The 25,800-nt window shown below is 39.2% G+C and overlaps 1 protein-coding gene across 2 annotated transcripts; it reads right to left on the reverse strand.

The window, feature by feature from the left end:
- Positions 1-385: 385 nt before the first annotated feature.
- On the reverse strand, positions 386-25,678 carry grb2b (growth factor receptor-bound protein 2b). Of its 2 annotated transcripts, none has more exons than XM_082530764.1 (6): positions 25,512-25,678; positions 23,871-23,996; positions 7,174-7,271; positions 4,696-4,818; positions 3,969-4,137; positions 386-2,621 (listed from the first exon to the last, which is right to left on the reverse strand). In XM_082530764.1, the coding sequence occupies exons 2-6, from the start codon at positions 23,946-23,948 to the stop codon at positions 2,436-2,438; spliced, it is 654 nt and encodes a 217-aa protein (XP_082386890.1). In that variant the 5' UTR covers positions 23,949-23,996; positions 25,512-25,678; the 3' UTR covers positions 386-2,435. The 2 variants fall into 2 exon arrangements, with proteins under 2 accessions (XP_082386890.1, XP_082386889.1); XM_082530763.1 differs by having other exon boundaries at positions 23,871-24,129; positions 25,512-25,676.
- Positions 25,679-25,800: the final 122 nt, after the last annotated feature.

Genomic DNA, 25,800 nt, shown 5'->3' on the forward strand with positions numbered 1-25,800 from the left:
ACTCTTGAAAACCCACCTCTTTACCTTGGCCTTTGACACCACGTGAGATGTTGGTTTTTTATTTTTATTTTAGTTGTTTTTAGGTGATTCGATGCTGTTTTATCTTGTTTTTGCTTTAACATAGGGCTGTTTTAATTTTATGTCTTATGTGTTTTATTTATTTAATTTGCTGTTTTTTGTTATTCTATTGTTTTAACTTATTTTCTGTACAGCACTTTGTTCCTGTGCTGGGTATTTTAAAGTGCTTTATAAATAAAATTGGATTGGATTGGAAGTGGTCATTGCTCTTGTCCAGACTTCTATACTTGAGTGACTTTCTGAGGCAACAACAACAACAACTTGTGTTCCTGTGGAATTTCAAATACAGAAGAACACACTACAAAAATTTTGCATTTTTTAATAATTGCATTTTATTAATTGAAAACAAAAACAAAAAACAAAAAAATGCAAATTGAAAAAGGAAAAAAAAAAGAAAAAAAAAAAAAGGCAAAAACCAAAACAACATGATTAGGTAAGACAAGCAGAGACACTTAAATAAGAAGAGTTCCATGTTTGTGAGGGGAAAGGTGAAGGTGGGTTGATGCGGGAGGAAGGTGGAGGAAGGGTGTTGCTGAATGGGACATCTTGGATTATGTACACTGTCTCGCTGCAGGACTGGCAGGCCCCAAAAAGAGAGGGTGGGGCAGGAGGGGGTTGGGGGCTCAAAATAGCAGGTCGGAGACACTGAAACACCAGAGAGAAAGGCACTATCCAGAGAACAAGAAAACAGAAACCAGTTATACAAACACAGTAAACATGCACGCACACACGCACACAGGACCAGACATGAAATTAAAATGACAACACCGTGCTTACTGCAGCACAACTTTGAACGAAGAAAACAAACAAAAGACCAAAACAAAATCTTTTACATCGTTTACAGATGATCTCTCAAATTGAAGCAGAAAAGACTCTCAGGTTTCTGAACTGCTGATCTGTGCCAGCTGCAGATCTACACTGGTGATTATTACACAACGTGATTATCCGAACTCAGCCTCTACGCTACGTGCATGTATTACAAGGAGGAGAGTGTCTGCATATGCATGCATGAAATGAATGTGTTTGAATGTGTTAACTGCCTCCACATATCCTCATTCACCAGTCTCTTCACAAATAAACACTAATTTCTTTTTATTTTTGCTGTTTTTTTCCCCTCTCTACAAGTCTTAAAATCCCTTGCGTGGTTGTGAAATTCAGTTCTCCGACCTAGCTTCCCTCATGTTTGTGTCTATAGACTCGGTCAGCTACATTCACTGCCCTGGTAAAAAAGAAAAATGGCTGCAATAAATATATTGGCTTTCGGAAAGGTTGCTGACCTTTATGTACAGGGCTCTGTGTGACAGCTCTTGCAGCATTCATGGCTCTGCTATGCTGGTCAACATTAGCTTCCTGACAGGACTTCTTCAGAGAATAGACTTTACTTTCTCTGCGTTACAGACAAAAACATTTTTCAAATGGAACTTGTGACCCTTTAAATGTCATGTGGTTTTATCTGAGAGCCCTCAGATAATGTAAAGGTTAAAAAAAACGAAACAAAATTGACAATTCATCACATTCTAGAGCTACTAGGTCTTATTCAGACTGACAGAAGATTGAACATAATTTACAAATGGAAAAAAACCCAAAACAATTTGTGATGAGAGGTAAAACAGACAAACACATACAAATATATAATATATATTCTTAAAAAAATGACTTCTCTCTATAATTGATTTATTTATGCAGCCTGAGGCTGATGTACAATTCTCTGCCAATGATCTTAAACATGGAGACTTTATGTATTGTTGATGCAATCATCTTTTCCTCTTCTTTTTGTACATTTCTAAAACAGTTTCTTCTTCTTTTTTTTTTTAAATTTTATATATTTTTATGTATTTTCTTTTCTTTAAAACAGAGTTAGGATTCATCAGTAGGCTCTTCGTTCAGTTGATTAAAACAAAAAGTGGCAAAGAAAGCAGAACAAAAGAAAGGCAGACTGTTAGGAAGTTAAGGAGGAGACAGAAGCAGCTGTGGGAGCGGTTGAATCATTTGGTTATCTTCACGGTTGAAGCAGGACGCTAATGTATGCTGCATCTAGATTTCCCTCAAAGACAGTTCGGTCCTCGCTGAGGCGTTCACTGTGAACATTCTCAGCACATATAAAAGTTGATTTTTTTGCTCAGCTGTCACCCACACAGCGTCGCCCACGACAGCGTTGCTCCTGTCATTTTTATTCTCTGTCTTTCAGTTGTTTGCGTTCTCTTTGCTCCCATTATCGTGGGATGGCCGAGAGAGAGGTGGGAAGGGGGTTGGGTTTGGGAAGGGTGGGGTTCAGATGAGATCAAAAACGATGATGATGGTGGTGGTGGTGATGGTTGCTGTTGTGGTGGTTGTTGTTGTTTACATGGTCTGACTGTTTACATGTTCTGACTGACAGGCGTGACGTAGTTGCGAGGGAACATGCCCGTTTGGCCGTGGCAGCCTCCTTTCCACCAGTTGGGGTCAGAGTTGTCCAGGACTTGAATGAAGTCGCCGCGTCGGAAACCCAACTCGCCTTCCTCCTGGGGGTCAAAGTCGAAGAGCGCCTGCACATATGTGGGATTCTGCGGGATCGAAAGATGATGGTTAGCAAAACTGCAGCAACGGGGATGCAATGAAACTAAAGAAAAACACTGGAATCCACACCGACTCAACTGTAAACGAGACAAAATTCATGTTCTGAGCACCCTACAGCCTAACGCCACAATAACAGACAATATCCATGACTACAACGAATTAAATCAATTCTGCGAAGCTTCAAAAATCGGCAGTTTCCTTCATTTCATTTTCTGCTTTGTGATCTTTATGAAACCTCTGCAGTCTGCAGCTTTTGCTCACACACACTTGCTACCTCACTATGTCCTCTCCCACTACCTGCCTCTGACACCCACAGATATACTTGACTCTCTGTCAGTCTCTCTCTTCCTCTGGTTTACCTGCAACTTCTTCTCATCTTTTTAAGTTTGACTCATGTTTCCTCTTCATCCTCTGTGCAACTAACCCTGCAACATGTCCCTCAGTCTGCAGCTTTACCGCATCTAACACCACTACAAAACCACTACTGCTAGTTCAAGGTGACATCAAGATTCAATCCGAGCGTCCAAACACAGCTGCACGTTAACATGCAGGGTTGTCAGAGAAGAGATCACGTGTTACAGAAATAGTTGCTAGATTTTCATCTGACGTCTGGCTGCCATCTATGGTTTTTATACTGACACATTAGCCAAGAGTTCTTTAATAGCTTCAGAAGAGTATAATCTCCTCTAGCTGAAAATGCAACTGCAATTCTCAAATAATCAGCTGCTCTTTTCTAAACCTTGTTCATAACCAATTTGGAATCCAGGACAGCAGGTCGCCTGTGGACATTTTTAATCAACCTTCTGCCACAACACTGACAGCTGTGTTTGTACATATTCTCCAGTGAAAGACCAACATAACAGTGTGATCAGGCAAATCGTGCATCTGCATTACTCATCTCCAAAATATTAATGCAAATGATCTAAGCAAAAACATGTCCTCAGAATACGCACATACAAATTTGAGGGACAGTTTTCCATTCTGCTTCAACATAACATTTCAGTTTTACTCATATACCTTTAAACAGTCAGAAATCAAAGCAACTACCTCCACTCACACATGTGCACTGCATGATGTGCAAGTGAAAATGAAAAGTGCACAACTACATATTGGTCTTAATGGTTCTGCCCTCATGTGCGGTCCTTTTAAATCCGAATACTAAGATGCTAAACGCATGTCTGTGTCTAGAAAAATCTACGTACAGTAGTCTGTCAAAGACACTGCACCGCGTGTTTTTTTTTAGCGTTTTCTTTTTTTTGGGGGGTGGGGTGGGGAAGAGAAGAAAAAGACTTCCAACCCACAGCTCATTTCGCTATGTGCGTGTCATGTCTTACCTGGGGGACCTGCTCTATATCTCGAAGAAAGATCTGCTGATTGCGGGAGACTGAGTTCAAGCGGTGGTATTCCACCAAGTCATTGAGGGAGTTAAACTTCACCACCCATAGGAAATACTTCCCAGCTCCGTCACGAAGAACCTTGAAGTGCTGGACATCATTTCCAAACCTAGAGAAGGTCACAGAGGGGACAGTAAGCGACAACTTCTGACAGAAGTACCTAGATGCCCTGAAGGCAGTGCAAATTACACATACAAACCACCACTTATCAAATAGGGATGTCTGACAGCCTTGTAAGTATTAGTCAAATGAATCAACATGCTGGTAACAGATTGGCATTTGTTCCAAAGCAACTAACTGGAATCAGAACAGTTCAGACAGTAATTAAGATCCATATCTTGGCATCAAACTTTACATGTCGCCTACTGTTCTTTCCAGAAGGACAGAATGAACAAAGACAGACAAGAGGAAATGTGTGTGTGTGTCGGCTGTAAAGTTAAGAACACTGAAGGCTCCGGTCCAACATGGCAAACACTGGCCACTGGAGGGCATCACTGAGACTTCACCAGAATAAGGAAGTGGCTTTGTTGATGACTCAAACATGCCAAATATGGAAACTTAGGAACCTGATCAAATGTCAGGAAACCATGTGCTGATATAATGATAATAGTAAACTGTATTTATAGATAACCAAGTGTGATACTAGTTGTTTCTATGTGATACTCACTTCACAGACAGAGAGAAATCCCCCGGTGCACTCTCGCTCTCTCTGATGAGGAAAGCGCCATCATGCCTCTGTTTGTTTAGCATCTCCTCTGCTTTGGCACGGGGAATCTTCCCAAAGAACCACCTGGAGAGCAGAGAGGACTCAGTGTCACATGACCGATGATACAAAACACCAAGCTCTCCCAAAGGTGGCAGGCTTCGAGCCCAGTTATACAAGGAACAACATATGACTGAGACTACATCCATAGAAAACAAACAAATAACAAAAAAAGCAACTTTTACTTTGTTTTTACCATAAACAACATCCTACTGAGTCACTTTGAACCCAGTCTGTGGAATTTGGCTACACAAGTCTTTCCTTTTAAGAAATGACTAAAAAACATGTTTCTGCAAGCTTAGGTTTAACACACACCGTTATTTATAGAAAGTTATTTATAAATCTGTATTGTAGGTCCCTTTTAAAACCTTATCTGATAACCTTTTACAGTAATATTGCGCAACCTCACTTGACTTTTCCATCTACCAAGCCAAAAGCGGTGTTTTACGAATACACAACTGAAGTAAGGGGAATGTTACGAGCACTTGTCAGTCCTATCTTCAAGAAAGGAAAGTGATCTCCATATTAAAATTAAATAGGTTCTGTTAATGATAAAAGGGTCTCGTAGACTTTCGTAATCTTTCTAAAAACCACACATGAAGAGCAATGAAAACACAGCTTGACCTCAACTCTCACATTGGCTTAGAAATGAGTGACTCAATCTGAGGTTTTGAGATGTGTTTATTAGATTTTAAAGTGCACTCTTTTTTTCTTTTTACACACTTGAACACAGGACAATGCTGGGATAATTATTTTCAGTAGTCATTTCTAAAATATAGCAAATCTGTTTACCATTTACCAATCGTTAAATCTGTTTACTAGTGAAAATAATGTTTGGTTAGAGAAGCTGGGTACAGCACTTACTGCCCACTACTGTGTTCTATGCAAATTTATTAGACTACTAGCTTATCTAGCCCTACACAGATTCTGTACTAACAAGCTTGCAGGGTTAAGTGTGTTTAGGGTCCAGGTTGACTGAGTGGGACAGGCTGAGAAACGTTCAGCGCTGCAGTGCTTCTGTTGTGAGTGAAAGCAGCTTAATATATCACAGTGAGTGAGATTTATAAAGACTGGCAGAGAGAGGAAGAGAAAAATGGGAGACAAAGCAAGTGAAGGCTTTTTACTTGTGTAAATAATTAAAAAGTATAGCCAGCCCAAAGACGAAATCTTGGCTCCTTTACACATCGGTGAAGATCAATAATGTAATGGCCAACTCTTAATCTGCTTTGTATCAGGCTTGGCAGGACAGTGCACCTGTGCAGAGTCCCTTTCCCTATTTGATAAAAGTAATAGCAGAGCAATTACTGGAGCCAAGAAAACAGAAGTACTGGCATCAGAAACACGTTCACCTCTGTGAGAGGGAATTATTGAAACCATTTGTGTTCTTATTACATAACCGCACGGATAACCCACAAAACATCATTACTACTGGTAAGAGAAACAGAAATGCTCTTCTGCGAACTGCTGTACAGCACAGCTGTGTGTGCAGTTCTGTTGGGGAGTGCGAGTGCCTGGTGCTTTGGCTCTTTATTTTCAAAACAAAGAAAACTCGATATCAGTGCTGTCACTACCATTTCTACTTCACTACAGTATTGAATAGTTCCATCTGTAAACATTACAGTAAATATACAACCTGGCTGTCTTTCTCAGTGAACATCTGACTTGTGCTGAGTTGAAAGTGAGAAGTACGTACAACTTAGTAAGCTTGTCATGTTGCCATTTAAGGAAAGCAACTGGGGAACAAATTCAGCAGTTTTTAGGTTCAGATGGCAGCAGATTAACTGTGTCTGAGAGGGCCTGCACAATATCTGCTCACAGCATGCTCATTATGAAGCAGATAAGGAAACATGTTTTTAAACAGGAAAAAAAAAAAAGCCACACTGTTGAGAACCATCATACAATTATAAGTATTGTTGACGGACTGAAGTACTACAGATGATGCATGAAGCCCAGCTGAAAATCGATTCCCCATAACAATAATAAAATTCTGCAAACACTTTAGTATTGTTGTTAAATCTGTACAAATGATAGGCAAACGCACACTAAAGAAAAGGCTGATCAATAAGATCTCCTTTGAAAGGCACATCTGATAGCAATGCTGCAGTAGGTCAATATTCAATTAACTGTAAGAGGCCTTGAGCACGTTAATAAAGAGAGAGCTAATTTGGCACTAAGCACAGGTCCAGAGGTAATTGTCCTCTTGAGGATCAAGCCAGGAGTGATCTCAAGGGCTCTCTCTTACCCTCACACTCGGTCAAGTCTGCTCAGGTTGCGCATATCACTGAACAAAAGCTCCCCTGTTCACGCTTCAAAAATCAGTTAATATGTCCAATTTAATGATTTGCTATGAAAGAGTACAGATGCATAAGTGACAATACTTACGGATGGGGTTTCATCTGTATGTAATTCTTGGGGATGAAGCCTTCTCTTCCATCCTGCTCTGCCTTGTACCAGTTTTGATCACACTCTTCATTTAATACCTGGTGTTGGAAAAGAAAAGAAACCCCAAAACAAAACAGAGAGGTCATTCAAGTTAAAATGTCAACAAATGAAAAGCAAACATAAATTGAGCCTTACGGCAACTGGTTTAATTTCCTGTTATGTCAAGGTGGTGATTGTACTGCATACTAGAGAAGCTTTTGGTAAATATTAGCAAAGTACAAAAACACTGAAGCAAAAGCAGCCTGCAGCTTAAATCAAATGTAGCTTCAACCATAGATTTAAGCTGGCAAAAGAACAATAAATGTGTCCTAAACTTTAAAGCTATAGAAACTAACAAGCCAGTAATATCAGAGAGACACAAGACAGCTGTGAGGCCATTCAAGTCTGACAAGACAGAACCACAGTGCAGGTGTGCTGGGCTTGTGGTTCAACCATGTGTGTCACAATTTAATGTGCCTCTAAATGAATGCGTGTGAGGGAGGTCATGCAAGAGAAGAGGGGAAAAAAACAAAACAAAAAAAAACACAACAACAACAACCAAAAAATAGTATTTGGGCATTTCCCAATGTTAACCCCAAATCTTAATCTAAATGAATGTCACGTCACTTGATCCATTATTATTATTATTATTATTATTATTATTATTATTATTATTATTATTATTATTATTATTAGTCAATTACAGAGCCTACCAGAAGTTTCATATATTTCTTGTCTCCGATTCAGTGCGATGGGAGTATAATGGTAGATAATGACTGCATCATGCTCGCCCTGACATGCTTTAAATGTGCTCAGATGAGAAACAGTTTCCTGCCGAGTAGGGAGGAGGGGTTGTAGGTGTTTCACAAATATTAGGAACATAACTGATGACAAATCTAACTGCAAAGACAGAGAACATCCTAATTTTCAGAAGCTACTTCAGAAAATACCTGTGACAGCATGTTGACAATTGCGCAACGATAGTGTGGCTTTTAACACAAGTTTTTTCGGTTTGTAACCCTGATTTCTGTGGGCAGAATCTGTCTCCATGATGTGTGTGAGGAGCACGCTATAGAATGCTACTGAACGATCCCCTGTGTTACGTTGCCTAACTGTGTTTGTACTCCATTCTCAGCAGCACAACGTGTTACTCTGAGATCATCGCACTCACATCTGTGCCATTCTAAACAACAGCAGGCAGGAACAAAAATTACTCTCAGAGAAGGGAGATGTAAATAAGGAATGCTCAAGAACTTTAAATCTCAGTGTTGCAGCCAAATATTAGTACTGGCCAATAATAGCATGTTGACTGAGATCGGCATATCAGCAGATAAGATGCCATTCCGAGATATCAGTGGCAGATATTTATCTGGCATGTTGCATAATTCTGCCCTCGCTAAATGGTCAACTGTGGGATGAAGAGCTGAGAAATTTGAAAAGGGATTCTTTGTTTCCCTGACACAAAGAGGAAAACTTATTTTAAAGCTAAGAATTTTGATGCTCCCCTACCAAACCTTCTTTACCACTCACCACTTGACTGAAACCGACAATTATAGAGATCTGTGAATAGCATAAAATACTGAGCATCAGATGCCCTGTAAAATAGACCCCAATAGTTGGGTCTCCATATCCTTGTGGAAAAGCCTTCGCTGATAATTTAGCTTCAAATATATAAGTTGAAGAATTACACTACATCCCTCCTTAAAGTTAATTATGCATTACATAACATTGGTAACATGTTTATGCTTTCAAGCAGCATCTTGACATGTAGATTTGAAGGAAACTAAGCTCTAGCTTACAGTCACATAGCTTTTATGTGAATGACAACACAAAAAGGATTCAAATCCTATCCAAGAATGACTTATGCCCAGCACCAGCAGTGTATAAAGCCTGAAATGAAATAAATATGTGACACACATGTTACACAACCAAGCTGTCATTTGTTTGATTCTTTAAGAAGCTTTTAAGTAAAGCAGTACTGGCATTAAGCTCCACTCTGTCATCCAGTCAGAAATCTGAGTTGAAGGACTGTTCAGTTCTGAGCGAGTAACGTCTGCTAAAATCCCCCCACCATCTTGGATCAGACTTTCTTTGCATAATTTGGAGAAAATATTTTTAGCTAGAGTATGCACCCCATCCCTAATGCAGCATCACACATCAACGTGCCCCTCTATTATAGTCACATTTTCCCACTTTGCTGGCCCCCCTCCCCTCCACTTAAATTCACAATTTACCCTTTGCCCATCCCCAGACAGCTGTCTTGTTGGCCCAGTGAGTGATGTGGGTCTATTTGCCTGCAGAATGCCAGCTGTCCCTCAACTCCCCAGCTGCTAACCCTGCACAAGACCAGCATTACTCAATGAGGGAGTGGCTTTAGAGAGTGAGGGGAAAAAAGAAAATGCAATGAAGTGTGGGAAGGTAGATGTGTCCATATTCGCATGTGCAACAGTGGATACAGGGAGAACTGTAGTACAATGAAGTACAAGAAAGAGTGACTGTGTTTTCCCTAGTGAATGTAGCACTGTCAGAGCTACACAAGTCAAAGGGCCTTAGCCTCTGGGATGGATGCAAGCACACAAAACTGGCCTTTTAAGAACAAGCCTTTAGAAAGACAGACTACCCAGACTAATACTGTGTGGCATCATTCAGTTCTCTGCAAACACAAAGCTGAATAGTTACTGCAAGTGGAGCATAACAAGACAAGACAAAAAGGTGTTTAATCTGGTGGTAGGCTGTATGAGATTTTATAGCTTCTAATACAAGTTTTTCCAGGTCATCCTAGGTCTACAGAAAAATTCAGATCATAAATGTAAGACTAAATCCGAGAACAATATCCCAGTACATTTTATGGTAGGGAAAGTTTTTCCTGAATCACAAAACTTTATGATAGCAATGAAAAGAAGTGAGGGTGGGCGTCAAATCAACGGAGCAGATCTGGGGAGCACACATTCATGCTTCCTAAATAATTGATCACAAGTTACTGCATGGCCCAGACTATTGGATCAACTGACAGAAATTTGTAGAGCAACACTAGCAGACTAATATGCAGAAATCAAACCATTAACTGTATCACTAACAGCCAGGCCATGCTCAACTGAAACACCGTCAGTAAGAGAAGATTTAATGAAAAAGTCAAAAGCAAAGACTGATTATTACCCACGATATCTTTGAGATATTGGGAACGCCAAGTCAGTTTTGTAATACACACACTCCATATACTGTACATGGTCGCATAAATTGTTGACTCACAGGGTGGATCATTTTGAGACAGAAACAGCGCCCTGGGCGCACAATCATGAGCAACATGTGATGGCGCGAGTGACTGATTTGCCTGATCTATGTATGATGAAGTAGAACTCATCCAAGAAATGAGCATACAGTGTGCACCCTGTGGTTTCAGCAGTGCTGCGTATGAGGTAGAGGTGGCAAGAAATCTTAGTTGTCTTCTTCCCATCTACTAAAAACAAACATTAAAGCAACAAATACTGTAGGAGTACAAAATGTGCTCTTGTACTCTAGTGTAGGATGAAGAGTTGCCAACAAGTAAGAAAGGCAATGATTCATCTTCATGACCCAGGCTCAAGCCCACTTGTTGGCAAGCAGGCACTCTGCTGAAGCACCCTTCAACCCAAAGCAGCATCAGTCGTGCTGTTCAAGTCACCCTCCACTCTGACCCCCCTCAAGGAAAAAAACGTTCTCAGCTCGATTAATTGTTGCATGTAGATTGATATGAGCAAAGGAGACTGAATGTGCAACTGAAAATGAAACTTGAAATGGCATTTTACATTTCATTTTCAGCTAGGTGACAAGATCACATTAGATTCAGACATTAGAAACAATGGAGCCCCTTCACAATCAAATACAGTAAAGTGTAGAGTAGGTTACAAATATATTTACCGGAATTAAAGTTTGTCACTTGTGAATCATGTCTCTTTTCTATCACTGTAGAGACTGACTGTCTGCTAGACGCCACAATATGCCATTAGGCCTCCTGAACTCAAACTTAGTCCATGACTAAAGTTAATAACAGAGCACTGAGGTTGCTGCATTATACTGTATGCTTTAGTTTTTTCTTATACCTGTGAGAAAATAGTTAACAGGTAACAGTTAAAAATGCATTCAAATCTTAAAAACAATTAAAATTATCTCCAGTGTTCAAGCAGCATGTCCCCGAGTCATAGAAAAACAGTCTGAGAAGCTTTTAAACTTTTTAATAAGCAAGGAAGTAAAATCATCTCACGTAACCTGAAGATGTGCTCTACTTTGTTAAAATTATAGGACCTCCAGCCACAAAGTTACCATGGTGAATGTTTAAAGAGGGAACTAACATGGTCAAAAAACTATTTATTAGTGGTTTCCATTTGAATGCTTCTGGGTTGGCTTTCAAAACTGAAAGAATGGCAGTCCACGAGGAAAAGCAGAAATAAAATATTTGCAAGGTTGGCAGTTTTTTTTGAAACCATAGAGGAGACAACCACAGCATTCTGTCTGACTGTGCTTTTTTCCTGTCCAAGCTGAGCAAGTATTGTGCCATTGCATTTCTGTGGATGATACACATTCCCTCCCCTTCTCTGAAGATTTTTTTTTCCTTTGTAATCCGATTGAACCACAATAGTTGTATGAGTTTCTATTTGAGACGCAGGCAGAGGATTATCTCCTCCACAGCTGCCGCTATAGACTCCCTCCTCCCCCAGCTCTTTCCATCACACACTCTAAAATAATATACAACTTCCACCCACAAATTTAGTGCACACTATAGATGCATAAATGTCATGGCAGTCCTCAACTATTAATTTAGCATGTGTGTATAAAATAAAATGTACAATACAGTGAATAAATCCATGTCATAATGAGGCTTGCTGTGTTTCAATGCCCTTTATCTTCAGAGCCCAGTCATCTTTACAGAGGACGCGTATTTAGACTAATGTACAGAAAATGATGCCACAACAGGATTTCTTCACTTATGCATAACTAAAAAGAGCTGATGTTTTAAAAATAATCTGCCCTGCAGCTGCCAATGATTAAAAAAAACAAACATAATGTACAAAAGGGGAAATGACAGAAACCATAAAAATGGAAAACGAAATATAACATGTAAATTACACTTGAATGTTTAAAAGTCTTTCACCTCTTCACCACACTATCTGGGCAAATTCAACACTACAAATTAAAAATATTAAACTCGAGCCACAACATAAGGACAGTAAAGTCGATGGGACACACACCCATCAGGCATTGCCATCAGTGAACGTCATCTTATTTGCTGATAGGCCAACAGGCGCCTTATAGGCAAATTCCGACTGATAAATCCAAACATCCCTAATGAAAACTTCAGAAATTAGGTACTAAATTCTTCTGTTATGTTGTTACACTGAGAGAGAAAACTGTTAACCAAAAGCTGCTATGACTGTCTATCAGAGGGCCTATACAACAATAGAGTCATCTGTTCATTATTGTCAGTATTTGATATGGAGTATATGTAACGATTGCATGGAGATTACCTTAAATCCCAAGCTTTAAGCTACAAAATGTACTTATGAAAGAAGAGAAGACACATCCACAATTACGATAGCATGAGTGGAAATGGTCATATAACCAAATACTGGTTAAAACGAGAAAGTGAGGTACACTGGGATACACACAGCTGCTGCAGAAAAAAAACAATTTGCTAAATAAAGCACATGTCTGCAAAGTCCACACAGGATTGCAATAAATCAGCAGCAGGGATTACCTTGGACTGCGGGTTAATCTCAATGTGCAGCAGGTCAGAGAGGGGCCCAGACAGAAACACAGACACGCTAAAGCTTCATCTGACCCTCACAGGCCAAAGACTAATGGATCTGCCATTGGTTCTAATGGACATGATAGAGACTCATCTGTTTTCTGACTGCACGGCACAGGATAACCTTGGCATACTTCAAATATTGCTTGGTTATCTAATCAGACGACAGAAAATTAGCAGTTACAAGAATAGTATACAGTTTTAATAAGCAAATTCACTGTAAGTCACGGGTAAGAAGACTCTGTGAACCAAAGCTAAGAGCCTACATATTTTTTTTAATTATTATTATTATTATTATTATTATTATTATTATTTTTTTTTTTAAAGCAACCCATTTGAAGAAGAAGATCATTTCCTGAAGTTTATAAGACATAATATTAATAATAATATCATCATCATCATCTTAATAATGGGTAATTGATTGGTTTCATGAACAAACTAAGCTCATTTCAAACCAACATGGCAGACTCTATAGATATAAGTGTGCAGACAAAACTGAAAAGGTCAGGAAAAGCAGAAGCCCTTTGAGTGTATTATTAGGGTATGCATAATAGATTGATAGTGTGTGTGCCAAATTAAAGACTGTGCACAGGATCCTGAGATAGTCTTTAGAATCTCCACACTAATGCATCACCGACCAGATACCCTACATCTGTTTTCAAAAGAGAGATAACAGTACTTTGAGACCGATGGAGCGACAGAATTAAAACTTCAGCAGATTTAGAGACGTTAAGGGGGGGGGGGGGAGCTCAGAATGAGTTTGACCTCTTTTGCTCCCAGCAGGGAGGTAGCAGACTTAGAGCAGGGCAGGCAAGAGCCAGGAAGGCAATGAGTGTGCCCCTGATGCAAAAAGACACAGATTACATTAGATTCTAATAAACAAGGCTTGAAACACTATTTTAATTAAAACAATGCTCTAGGTCACTACCAAATGTGGAGCAAAGATTACAGGGCAGAAAACGTGCTTTCAAACACTCATTACACATCTAACCAGAAATAAACTGAATCCTGATATGTTCTCAAAGTGCTTTTACTGGCACATGGGGAATAACCAGTTTACATGGACTGAAAACAACATTGTTTTCATTGTACCAAACTAGTATTCGTTGGGAAAGAAACAGAAACAAAGTTAAAGATGGACGCATTGTGTAAAAGGTAATGAAGAAAAAGAAAAATCTTTATCATTTCTGGAATAATGCATCTAGGATATAACTGTCAATAATGGAGAAAACCATACAGAACAGTCAATCTTTTTAAAATCATTAGAAAGGACCCTGTTATGATTAAGCTGATTTTATTATACATACACATATAAAAAGTAGAGAAGGAAAGCTCTTTCACACCAAGATGCTATTTATACCAGGTTTAATTCTCAGTGCACTCTTCCTTCTAATGGATGGAGCGTAAAAACCACAGATCTGTTGTGCAGTAAACAGACGTGACAGTTTAGACAATTGTATCTATTAATAACAACTGTTGCACTTGAAGCAACAAGATTAGGCTAGTTGCAGTCCAAGTCCAAGGTGACTTTTTTGTTGTGCCAGTGAATACAGGTCACCATGGCCATATCAATTTTTGTGGGCCATCTCCTATGCTATGCACAGTGGGAACAAAAGCTGAGGACACCCAAAAGGGGGTGGAGGACAGAAAGAGAATAAATTATAACTTTTTGGTTTAAATACAGCTGTCAGTGTCTTTATGGTGCATCATCAGGGAGTGATGTGAAGATGAGAAATAGCGAGACCTAATTACAGCTCTAACTTAACACTCAGAGGGAATGACTAGTGAGAAGAAAAAAAAAAAAAAAAAGGGAAAGGAAAGGCGCAGGATCAGGCAGAGAGAGGAAAAACAAGAGAAAAAAAAACAAAACAGTGTGACAAGAGAGACCAAGAGAGCAAAATAGCTAGCTAGCAAGAAAGAGACGGAGAGGGAGAGAGAGCACTTTGAAGATTCACACTCCTTGTGATCAGCTTAGGAAAAGTCCTCAAGGGCAAATCACATAAAATGAGGCCATTTCTTTTTCAGAGCAGAGAGGCTATGTTTTCTTCTGCAAAGTGCACACGTTCTTTTTTTATGTGGTACCCTGTGAATTCACTGAAGGCTGCATCCAAGGGTTGTTCAGAAATATCTGCGACAACATCTAACCTGCACCTGCTGTGCCACTGAAATGGTTGAGGGCATACAGAGAGAAAAAAAGATCAATTATATTATGTATTGTTAGGATAGACTGATAAGGGTATTGATGAAGGCTTTTCCGTTTGTGGAGAGGGTGACATCAGTAATCAGTCAAGAGATTTGAGCTGGCTTCATTACTACTTTGGAAGACTGATTTAATGAGCCACACAGATTGCCTTTGCTGATTACTGAATGACTGAGCTAATGTGAGTCTATGATGGCCACATCTTTAGGTTATACGCACATTTCTTTTAGCAAATGCAGATGTGTAAGGAGGAAGTACCTATTTAAAGTAAGCATGGTCAACACTATTATCTCTTTATAAAGGGCACTTTTAGTTCACAGCTACAAAACGGAATGAGTGTCCATCACCTGCACTATCAACCATTTTAATTTCAGTGCAGTTTACTTTAAAGGTCTGCCCTTTAATAGTTTTATAACAACTTACTTTAATTAGCCACTTTTGACAGCTTCATATAAACCGTGTACTACTGTGCAATTAATTACATTTAATGATATAGTATTACATTTATGATCCACCCCCCACCCAAAAAAAATGAAGTTGCACTAACCTACTTTCTGCTGTCAATCACAAAGCAAATGCCACGTGTCGCCACATTACATGTTGTCTACTCAGTCCCAAATACTTTGTCAAGTGGCTGAATATCAGTTGTGAAAGTGTGACTGCTGCGTATGGTCTACAGATGGCTCTTAGCACAGACAATTTATTGCACTAACAAGTTACTATCAAGCAAGGCCACAGAGAAGAGGGAAGGAGAGTGCCAATACAAGAGAGCAGATTTCAACTCAAGTGTTAGCTGCAGGCATAAGAGACTAAGTACACCATGGTCATTTGGGCAGCCATCAGCTCAAAGTGTGCACTCGCTGGGTCAACTGTATGTGAACTGTTCAGACCTGCTGTTGTGTATTGACTCTGAACAATGACAAAGGAACAGGACAGGAAAAAGGCTAGTTCAAACACACTTTCCTCCATTACTAACCTTAGGCAATATTTGCTCATATAACCCCCCCCCCCTTATCGCTATCCATTGGCACCAAACAAATGTGTGCTGTCACAAGAGGAAAGTGGTAACTAATGTTGACTCCCTCAAGCTGACCACTGACCCTTTTTGACTGTAACATTATGTCATTCATGAATGCAGTAATGCGCCTAGCTCTTCCAATGACTTGTAGAATTTAATATTGGTTGAGCCTTAGCCTCTAGAATGCCTTGAATAAAATAACTTTACATCGCATAGATTATATTTTGATGTCACTAATGGGATTTTTGCTTTGCAGACACCAGTTACAAATTGTACTTTAAAGAAACATTAATGATAAATTGACTTAATCGACATAACATTATTGAGAACCATTTGAAATTGAACAAAGAACAGAAAGGCAGAGAAGCAAATAAATATATTTATCCAATCATTCTCTACAGAAATTCAACACTTAATCAGAAAATAGCCTGCTCCTGCACAAATCTGATCTCAATACATGCAGTCTCCGAGACGACACAGAGATCCTACAAGTCTCTGGCAGTGTAAAAGTCAAATTTCTATTAAAACAGCATGAATTTATTGACCCTTAAGCTAGTCATAGTCAAATTCAGCACTGGTTTACAAAGATGGCCAAGAAATACACAGTAAAGCGTGGCCAACCTAAACCCAATGATGGAAAGGAAAATAAAAATAGCAGTATTTGGATCCTGTGAAATCTTACAACAGCTCATCAGTTTTTTAAGTTAGACTTATCATTTCAAAATATTCAAGCATTAAAAGATAGCACTGATATATTTTTTTTCTCCATTTAGTGGTCAAGAGGACAAAAGGAAATCAATTCCCCAACTTGCGACGAGGGTGTCATTAAGCAGCAGAGACTGTGAGAAAGCAGTCAAGTAACTGGCTAAACGCTCCATCTTCCTTTATTATGCAACTCCCAAAAGAAGAACAGGTTGTTACAGAGGGGTATTAATAGAGCAGTTTTTGAAAAAAAGAGCACAGGCAAGTAATTTGACAACAATTCTACAGTGAGTATGGTGAGCACCTAGGTTTATCTATGTCAGAAAGGGCAACGCCTGTACTTTTCTTTGTAAACTCAGTGTTACAGTGTAATACATGCACACTGTGCTGCTGGAGTTTGCTGTGGAAACACAGGAAGTTGCTGGGGGTTGGAAGACACATCAAACAGGATGTGAAAACAGCTAAGCTTTAGTATTAACAAATCATATAGATGCATGGACATGCTAATAGGCCAGACTAGACAACTTTACCACAGACTGAGCCAAGTATGATTTAAAATAGGTTTGGGGCACCAGGACAAAGTGGGTGGGTGGTGATAATACAGTTCTTTGAATAGAAAACCACCTTAATATTCAGATTACGTCAAAACCAAATGTTGTGATCTAAATACACCCAAAATTTAGAACTTATGAGTAAACAACAGCTTAAACATATTTAGAGAAGACCTTCATGTAGCTAGCAGAAATATATGAAAATGTGGTGAGGAGTGTTCACTGACAAATGCCAAAACTAACTCGTTGTATTCACAAAGTTTCTTTCTTTCAAAAGGAAGTTCAAACTGCAGCATATATCATCAACCCTACGTGTCAACAAGTCTTTGAATGCACACTCTGTATTTGATTTCTCAGCATAACAAAATATTAGTCCTCTCCTTTGTTGGCAGATACAAGACATCCAATTTCATTAATGCCCGAAATGTGATACTGACAGAGTAGCATAACTTGAACTCTTGCCTACAGATTTAAAACTTATTTAGTTATTTAAAGTGTTGTCAGAGCATATTTTACAGTTGCAGTTCAAGGATATTTTAATGGGAGACAATTCTGCAAACTAGGAGGATGGGCAAGCTTTATTTATTTATTTACAGAAGAAATGAGAACAAGTGTGCAGTGCTGGGGGCAATGACCAGATCTGACTGTAGCCTCCTCATGCATGCTGCTTTGCCTCTAGATGTAATTTCTGACACAGAAAACTGACTAAAAAGAATCGTGTGTGTGTGTGTGTGTGTGTGTGTGTGTTGAAAAAGTAAAGAACACCAACATCTGTAACTGAGACAAGAACCACAGTTAAAAATGACACAAAAATGCTGGAAATACAGTAAGCTGCCAGATATGGTATCTTCCCCTTTTTTGTCTATGCATGATGGGAAATCACACTGTGAGACCAAGCTAGTCTGCACTATGCAAATTTGTCATGGGCCCACACACAGCACACTTGTACTGCGAGCCATTTTACACATAAAATCATGCCAGAGAATTATGAATTTCTGAAAACACCTAAGCATGGGTTTAAGTCTAAACGACTAACCTCTCTGTACGGTCAGATTAAGAGAAGTTGTAACGATGAATTGCAAGGCTAAAACAGGAAGGTTGTTGTCACAGCTTCGTCTGCCATTTGTTGATAAGGAGCAAATAAGAAGAATAAAGAGTCACAGCCTTAATTTTAATAGACAGTAGTTTATAAAATGCATTTAATTTTAGGTTGCTTCTTTAAAAGTTTATAACAAATACAACAAAAAACAAAGAAACTGCAAAACAAATGTTCTGTGAAGAAACACTGGAAGGGTAGACCATGTCTTATGTCACTCTATTTCCCAACTTACTAACCTAGAAAAATGAGACAACTCAATGTTGGTGTATGACTCCATGCTGCAAATTACTCGGAAGCCGAATAGGGAACCAGATGGGCTAAACACAGTGCTCGCTAGTTGGCTGACAGTAATAGAATATGACTTCTAAATATCTTTGTGACAGTGGGCAAGATAAGACTCCTTTTAATGTGATTGATATTCTTAAATGGGTTGCTGTAACAGTATCAAGAATGCAAACAGAAATAGCCTAACAAGGGGCCAGCCAGTTTATGCATTAAAAAACAAAGTAGTATGACTGACCACAGTAAACCACACTAGTGAAAAATAATCATTGCTAATAAATTTGCATCAACACACAAAACTGAATAAGCTTCTTTTTGCTGTAGTATGGCATCATTCATCACAACTTTCATCTAGTTAGAAAACTTTAATTTGACATACTGATTTGAAAATTAGCCATTGTGCCAATTGAGTTAAAAAGTCAGCACATGTGGTGGGTGTTCAGGCCAAAGCATCTTATGATCCAAATGCAATTCTAATACCAATAGGATCCCCCCCCCCAAAAAAAAAAACAAAAACAAAACAACAACAAAAAAAAAAAAAAAAAAAAAAAAACCAAAACACTGTACCAACTGAAACTAGCCCTGCACACCAAAGGTGCGTTTAAAACCAGTGGAACAATTCCCAACACTGGGCTAAATGCTGCCTGGACAAAAGCTGGGAAATATTTTGAAGCTGATTTGATAAAGATAAAAGTCGTTTTATTCAAAAACTGATTTTGAGACTCGTTTTCCAAAGGGCCACAATGTAAAAATACAGGCAAACCATCTCTGCAACACCATCATATTAGGTGTGTATTAATGTTATAGCAGCTAGTACTAGAATTTACCAGTAACATTAAGTCAAACAGGCAATTCAGTAAAAGACTACTGCTTTTTATTCCAAGTATATCTGGTACTGCACCCAGAGCTCATACACCACTAGATGATTATTTTGACATTTGTGGTTAAGAATGTTTCCTTAGATGAGACGCTGTTTAAAAACGCCAACGTGAGGCCACCATCTCCGAGTGATACTGAAAATGGTGTAAAGTTAAGGATGCTACATACAAGCAAAGCCTTAACACAGGGCTGCTCTCTCATGAGTGGGACCCTTTGTCCTTAGAGCAAAGCTGTTTAGTATTAGTATCAGCAGCCAGATAGCACTGGTGATGGAAGCAATGGAGCCCCAACTAATATAGTCCACCTCAGAAAGGCTCTCTTTATATGTATGAAGTATGCTGTGTTGCATCAGGCAAATCAATGTGTTTAACAGTTTAGACCTTCTCTCTCTCTTTCTTTTTTTTACCGTAATGTTACCAATTAAGATGGGAATTTGGTATTAATGTTTAAATAACTTATGTAATCAAACTGATCTTTACTCTCAGCCTTGAGTCAAACAGAGTGAGGTAGTCAGAAAGAGACAGACCAACTTGCGCATCTTCATTTCACTAAAATGACTGTAGCTAATGCAAAACAGTAGATAGTTTACAGACTGACATAAGGCTGGTTGGTCAGTTATGACTGCAAAGGCTGATCTTCAAGGACTTAGGACTATCCTACACTTAAAAAACAATGACAATATGCACAACATCCTGCTCTTACAGGTTTAACATTGTGCCACTTGCATAAAACAAAAACAGAAATTTTTTTTAAGACTAATTACTAGCTCAATCACGAGTACAGGCTTAACTGACAGTTATCAACGGCAGCCACATAGTTACATCGTTAATGTCCAGCAGGCTCTTGAGTGGAAAAATTAAATCTAATACTGGATTCTTGGACTAAAAGAGATTGTAGACAACAAAAAAAGATTTGAGGACACAAGCTGAGACCACTACCATTAGACTTCTGTTAGACTGACCCGGAGCAAGGCTTTAAGGCTGGAGCTGATGAACCGGATTTGCACAGTCCAGTGTGACAGCTGCTCCACATCAAGCTTGTGAAAGCACAAAAATGTGTCCAGTGTGACCCTGCTGAGTGCTACACAAATATCCTGAATTGACACTCGGCCAAACATGGACTGGGGTGTGGCCTCCACACCTAGAAGCCAAAGATGACGGCCTCTACAATTCAATGAGTTAATCAGTGGCAGGACAAGGCCTCTTCCTTATCAGGTGAGGCCTTGGAAAACGTTCAGCTGACTATTGGAATTCTGTTGCCTAAAAACACCCACATGGTACACACAGAAGAGGATGGGGTGAAAAGCCAAAAGTATTACAGCTAGAGACCAGTATGACGACCTAATCACCTTTTTGTGACAGAGGTTAGTTCAGGCTGCAGACACTCTAAATCCAAGGGACCAGCATAAAGATGGATGAGTAGACAAAGCCTTTAAAATGCTCAGTTGGTAACATCCTGCCACTGGATAACATCCAGGACTGCGGCATTCAAATTCCAACTTTCAAGGGCCAGGCCAAGGCAGCAACATGGACTGTGTGAAGGTGGTAAATCTCTCATCAGGTCCTGGACAATTGAGAGGCTCATCCATCACTCTGAAAAATCTCAGTAAGCGGTACAGTGCACGATGAAGTTATTTTCACACTACAGCAGAGATGGTGAGGACAAAAGCGATGAGACAACCCAACCCTGAAAAATCCCCCCATCATAAGAAGCCAGAACCCTGCTACAGAGATGACTGTGGTGAGGTCAAGTAAACAAGAAGGCAGTTCTCAGTTGAAAGAAAAAAAAAAAAAAAAAAAAGTTCAAACACTACATGAAGCACCGGATCACCCACCTCTCACACTGTGACACAGTAAGAGAGGGAGGTCTTGTTGAGCTCCAGCAGTGCAATCAGTGCAGATTCTCTGAGGCTCTTTTCTCAGTTCTGTTGTGGCTCTGTCAAATTTCTGTAGTAAGTATGTCAGCTCACCATGACACTTAAGCTAAATTCTGCTAGTATATTTGGCTAAATTTGTTTGACAAAAGAGCTTGCAGCAACTGCAGCCCAAGTTACACAAGCATCAGATATTTTCCAAATGAAAACTAGGCAAATTAATGGGAACGATCTTGATGAGGACAGCATTCCAAAACAACCATGTAACATTTAAAAAGCGCTTTCAAAAGAGTTTACTCAGCACAGTCCACACTGAAATAAAGAAATGTGCTCAGTGACATGCTCCTCCACAGGTCACATAACTTAAGATTATATACAATCATTACTTAAATTCCCAGAGGTAATGCCAATTAATCTCATTTCAGTAGTCAATCTCATTTTGAGATTCCGGGCTCACTAAAGCTCAACAAAGCAAGTAAGACATCAAAGTGGAGCTTGCCTCCGTGTGTGCGCGAGGGTAACTCAGTGAATGACAGGAGTATGTTCCCCTTTATCGCAAGTTTCCTGAGGGGGAAACATTTAAAGCTTAGACTAATGCACAACTACTGAGGTGAGTCACAAAAGAGGAAAAAAACTGGATAAAAGAGGATGAAAGAAACTGAGGGGGGGGGGGGGGGGGGGGAATCTACAAAAATCATGCCAATTCTTACATTCAATTCCACAAAAATTAACAATTGGTCCTATGGGCAAAGCAGCCAAGAAATGATTCAGATGAAATATGGACACTGCTCGGGGCAACATTCATCCTGACTTTCTTTCCCCGTTTTAAAGTCCTTTTCTGTTGAGACAAACTGTATTACGTTTATTTCTGTAGCCTTTATCGCAGTGCACTTACAGTATAGTACCCCATGGTCATCAACTAGTGTGGAACAATGAATGAGAACATGAATAGTTTTCTTTAAATTTCAAACCTGCATACCCAGTGGGCACGAAAGTCAGACATTTTATATTCTTCAAAGACATAAATAACATATTTTATGCATTAGATTTTACTTTTCCATTCCTCATAAGGTTCGAAAATTACAACAGAAAAAGGAAGAAGAGAAAACAAAAACCCCAAAATAAAATGTTACCATATGTGTTCGATTTTTCTAAGTGTTTTTTACAGAAGTACGTGACTTTCCCAGTCACTAATGCATGTATTTAATATTTAATTGTGTAAACTGAAAGAAAAAACCCCCATTTCCTATTAATTTCTTGGATGGAACTCATCCATCTGGTGAAAAGCTTGAGATTTCTTGACAAGACAGCTGGCAGTAGAAATTAGTGAAAAAGTTCAATAACTCCTCGTCTCATATGCAAATTTAATAGAATTTATATTTAGCTCAGTGTTTCCTAATCTGACTTTCTCTCTCCCTCTAGGCCTCTCCCCTCCTGCTGTGATAAGAAGTCTTTTCAAGACTCTGCTCAAATCTCTTTTTCAGGGAAAACGGCACCCATTCCCCTGACAGAACCGTCAACTTGTCTGCCAAAGCTGACTGCAAAGTAAAACTAAATGATAAAACAACAAAATAAAAAAAAAAATAAAAAAACTCAAACAAAAACAACCCCCACCCCCAATAATAAACTACAAAATTTGGCATGTTGCATGTTATTGCCCCTAATTTCATTCCACCTATATCACAAAGCAAAGCAGACCTTGCCCACAAAAGCAATTTACTGTGATGAGGAAGACTTGACCACAGGTTTATATTACTAGTCCATAAAAGAAACCTTTACAGCTTTTATCTCTTATTGTGACTTCTCAAAAGTCACATTGATGATGTCCATTTACAATAATTGTCTCTTTGTAGGCGTTTTCTCTACCATTAGAGGGCTCTAACCCTACAATATAAAGTGCCTTAAAGCAACTGTTGCTGTGATTTGGTGCTATAGAAATGCATTTAATTGAATAATTCATGATTTTAAAAATAGCAGAAACATTTAACCATAAAGGTTATGCCATCAAATGTAAATACCAAGCATATAATCACATGATAGTGGTGAACTTTGGATATTGAGCTACATCCCAAACTACCTGATGTGTTAGATTTTGTTTCCTTCTATAATAGCCCACTACTGCCGAGATTTCGCTTTATTGGCACTTTTACTCAACAGTGCCAGTAATGGATAAAAACAAAACCTTAGGGCAAGAATACACCTTACAGAGTTGCATAATTATGAGCAAAACAGACAAATCTTAACATTTAATGCTCAAATACTTGTCACTGACCTTGAGGACATCTCCACGTTTGAAACTAAGCTCATCATCAGCAGTAGCTTTGAAATCGTATTTGGCAATGGCCTCCATGGTCCTTATAGCTGCTGTAAAACTGCTTATCTGCAGCCGTTTCAGTGACTGAAGAGAAAAAAAAACAAACTAAAAAATGTATCCAGGCTTCTGTGATCAAATACTTTCTCTGCGTCTCTCCTCCAGTCAATGACCCGTTCCCTTAGGTTTGAGACCTCACATAAAGGTGGCAGAAAGGTACCTGCAAAAAAACAAACCAAAAAACCCCAACGTGAACAAATATAACTAAACAGGCAAATGTTAACCCACGAAGCAAAATTAAAATAGTCTATATTGCATTTTTAGTCTTTAAATTTTCACTAAAAATGCATACTGGACATACGATTCAACTTTATTCCCATTTGACTTCTGAACAGCCTCCAAAACACAGCACAATTTCATGACCAGTGGCAAAGCTCTAACCAGAAATTATCAGAGGATAAGGGAACAAAGTTCACTCTATCGAGTGTCAATTTCAACAGACCTTCCAGACAACCAACCACCTGGCCCGATCAAAGATAAGACGGTGGTTACTTAAGTAGAGATGACAGTGATACGCTGGCTAAACCTACGGCTATTTAGTTAAACAGATAAAGTTAAGCTATCTAATTAGTTTGCTGCTAATATGCTACCGTACAGCCCTGATGGGCTTTCGCTAATACAACCGTGCGTCTAATAAGGCCTTTAAACCTGACAGTCCACCAGATGACCACAGAGGAACACCAAACGGATGAGAAATCATTTTTCCTCTTTTGAAAATCTGCATTTCCTTTTTATTTTTGAGAACTTAACTATTAGGCAATAACAAACGACACATGACATATTTTTCTAGAGAAAACGAGTTGCCGTCACCGGCATCATCAAGTCCAAAACGTTACTACATTCGCTTTCGTTTGTGTCTTTTACAATAACAAAACGCCAAACAACTCATCGCTAGTCAGCGTTACCGAAAACAAAAGAACAAAAGGCATCGTCGCTGTCAGAGGTGGCATTAGGCTTAGTATTAAAAAGGGAAGCTTGAAGTCCAAAGGCAGACTGTAGCTAACCTTAAACATGACAACCTTCTCACACGCCCATATTATTGTGAAAATTATATGGAATTTTTTTTTCATTTCAAAAAGGGCATGGAGAGCAACAGAGTATGGTTTTATACCTCTTTTTTTTTTCTTTTAGTCGCGCTCGAGTGAATCGATTCCGTTCCAGCCAACAGACTGCGCCCACTGTTCTAGAACGCTACAGCTAGCATACCGGCTAACGGTCGGACAACAATAACTGCGATGCAGTATGGTTATCAAACCCGAACCTCAATTCTTCCGCACCGGACCATCTGACATCGACATCACTTAAAGCTCGTGGCTGGTCTGAAAGAAGTGTGGGGTGTTTCTTAGCACCCGAGGCCTAGTCGCTAGTTTAACGCTAGCATATGTGGAAAGGAAGAAAACATCTTTTTTTTTTTTTAAACATAGCGCAAGCTGTTATTGCTACTGCTAGCCCAGCTAACGTTACTGAACTTCACTAAAACAGCGTCATGAAATAAAACAGTACACAACTTTTGAGTTGACAAAACGCGTACTGAAAACTCACCACTATAGATATTCCGTTTCGATAGTGTCACTGTATAAAAAAAAAACAGCAAAACTCTGTCGTGTAATTATCCACTCCCTGCTTCCTCTAGAGGCAACCAGCAAGGTACGTGTGGTGTCGCTTACACCCGTCCTAGAAGCCTAAAAAACTAGCCACTAGCATAAGGTTTATGACGCTCATTTCCGCTTCCTTCCAAAGAACTGGGAGGATCTGCCTCCGTGTACGTAAGCTCCTCCCTGCTAGTCTTTTTCAGTGTTAAGGAAAATTAATTTTCGCAGAGACATACTAG

The sequence above is a fragment of the Aulonocara stuartgranti genome, assembly GCF_965226115.1.
Source record: "Aulonocara stuartgranti genome assembly, chromosome: 4".
NCBI lineage: Eukaryota > Metazoa > Chordata > Actinopteri > Cichliformes > Cichlidae > Aulonocara > Aulonocara stuartgranti.

Coding starts and splice junctions, on each gene's coding strand:
- grb2b (XM_082530764.1), bottom strand. CDS start 23,948: ATGGAGGCCATTGCCAAATACGATTTCAAAGCTACTGCTGATGATGAG. Junction 4,138..4,695: donor GATTTCTCTCTGTCTGTGAA/GTGAGTATCACA, acceptor GACCTTCTCTAG/GTTTGGAAATGATGTCCAGC. Junction 2,622..3,968: donor ATATAGAGCAGGTCCCCCAG/GTAAGACATGAC, acceptor TCGATCCCGCAG/AATCCCACATATGTGCAGGC.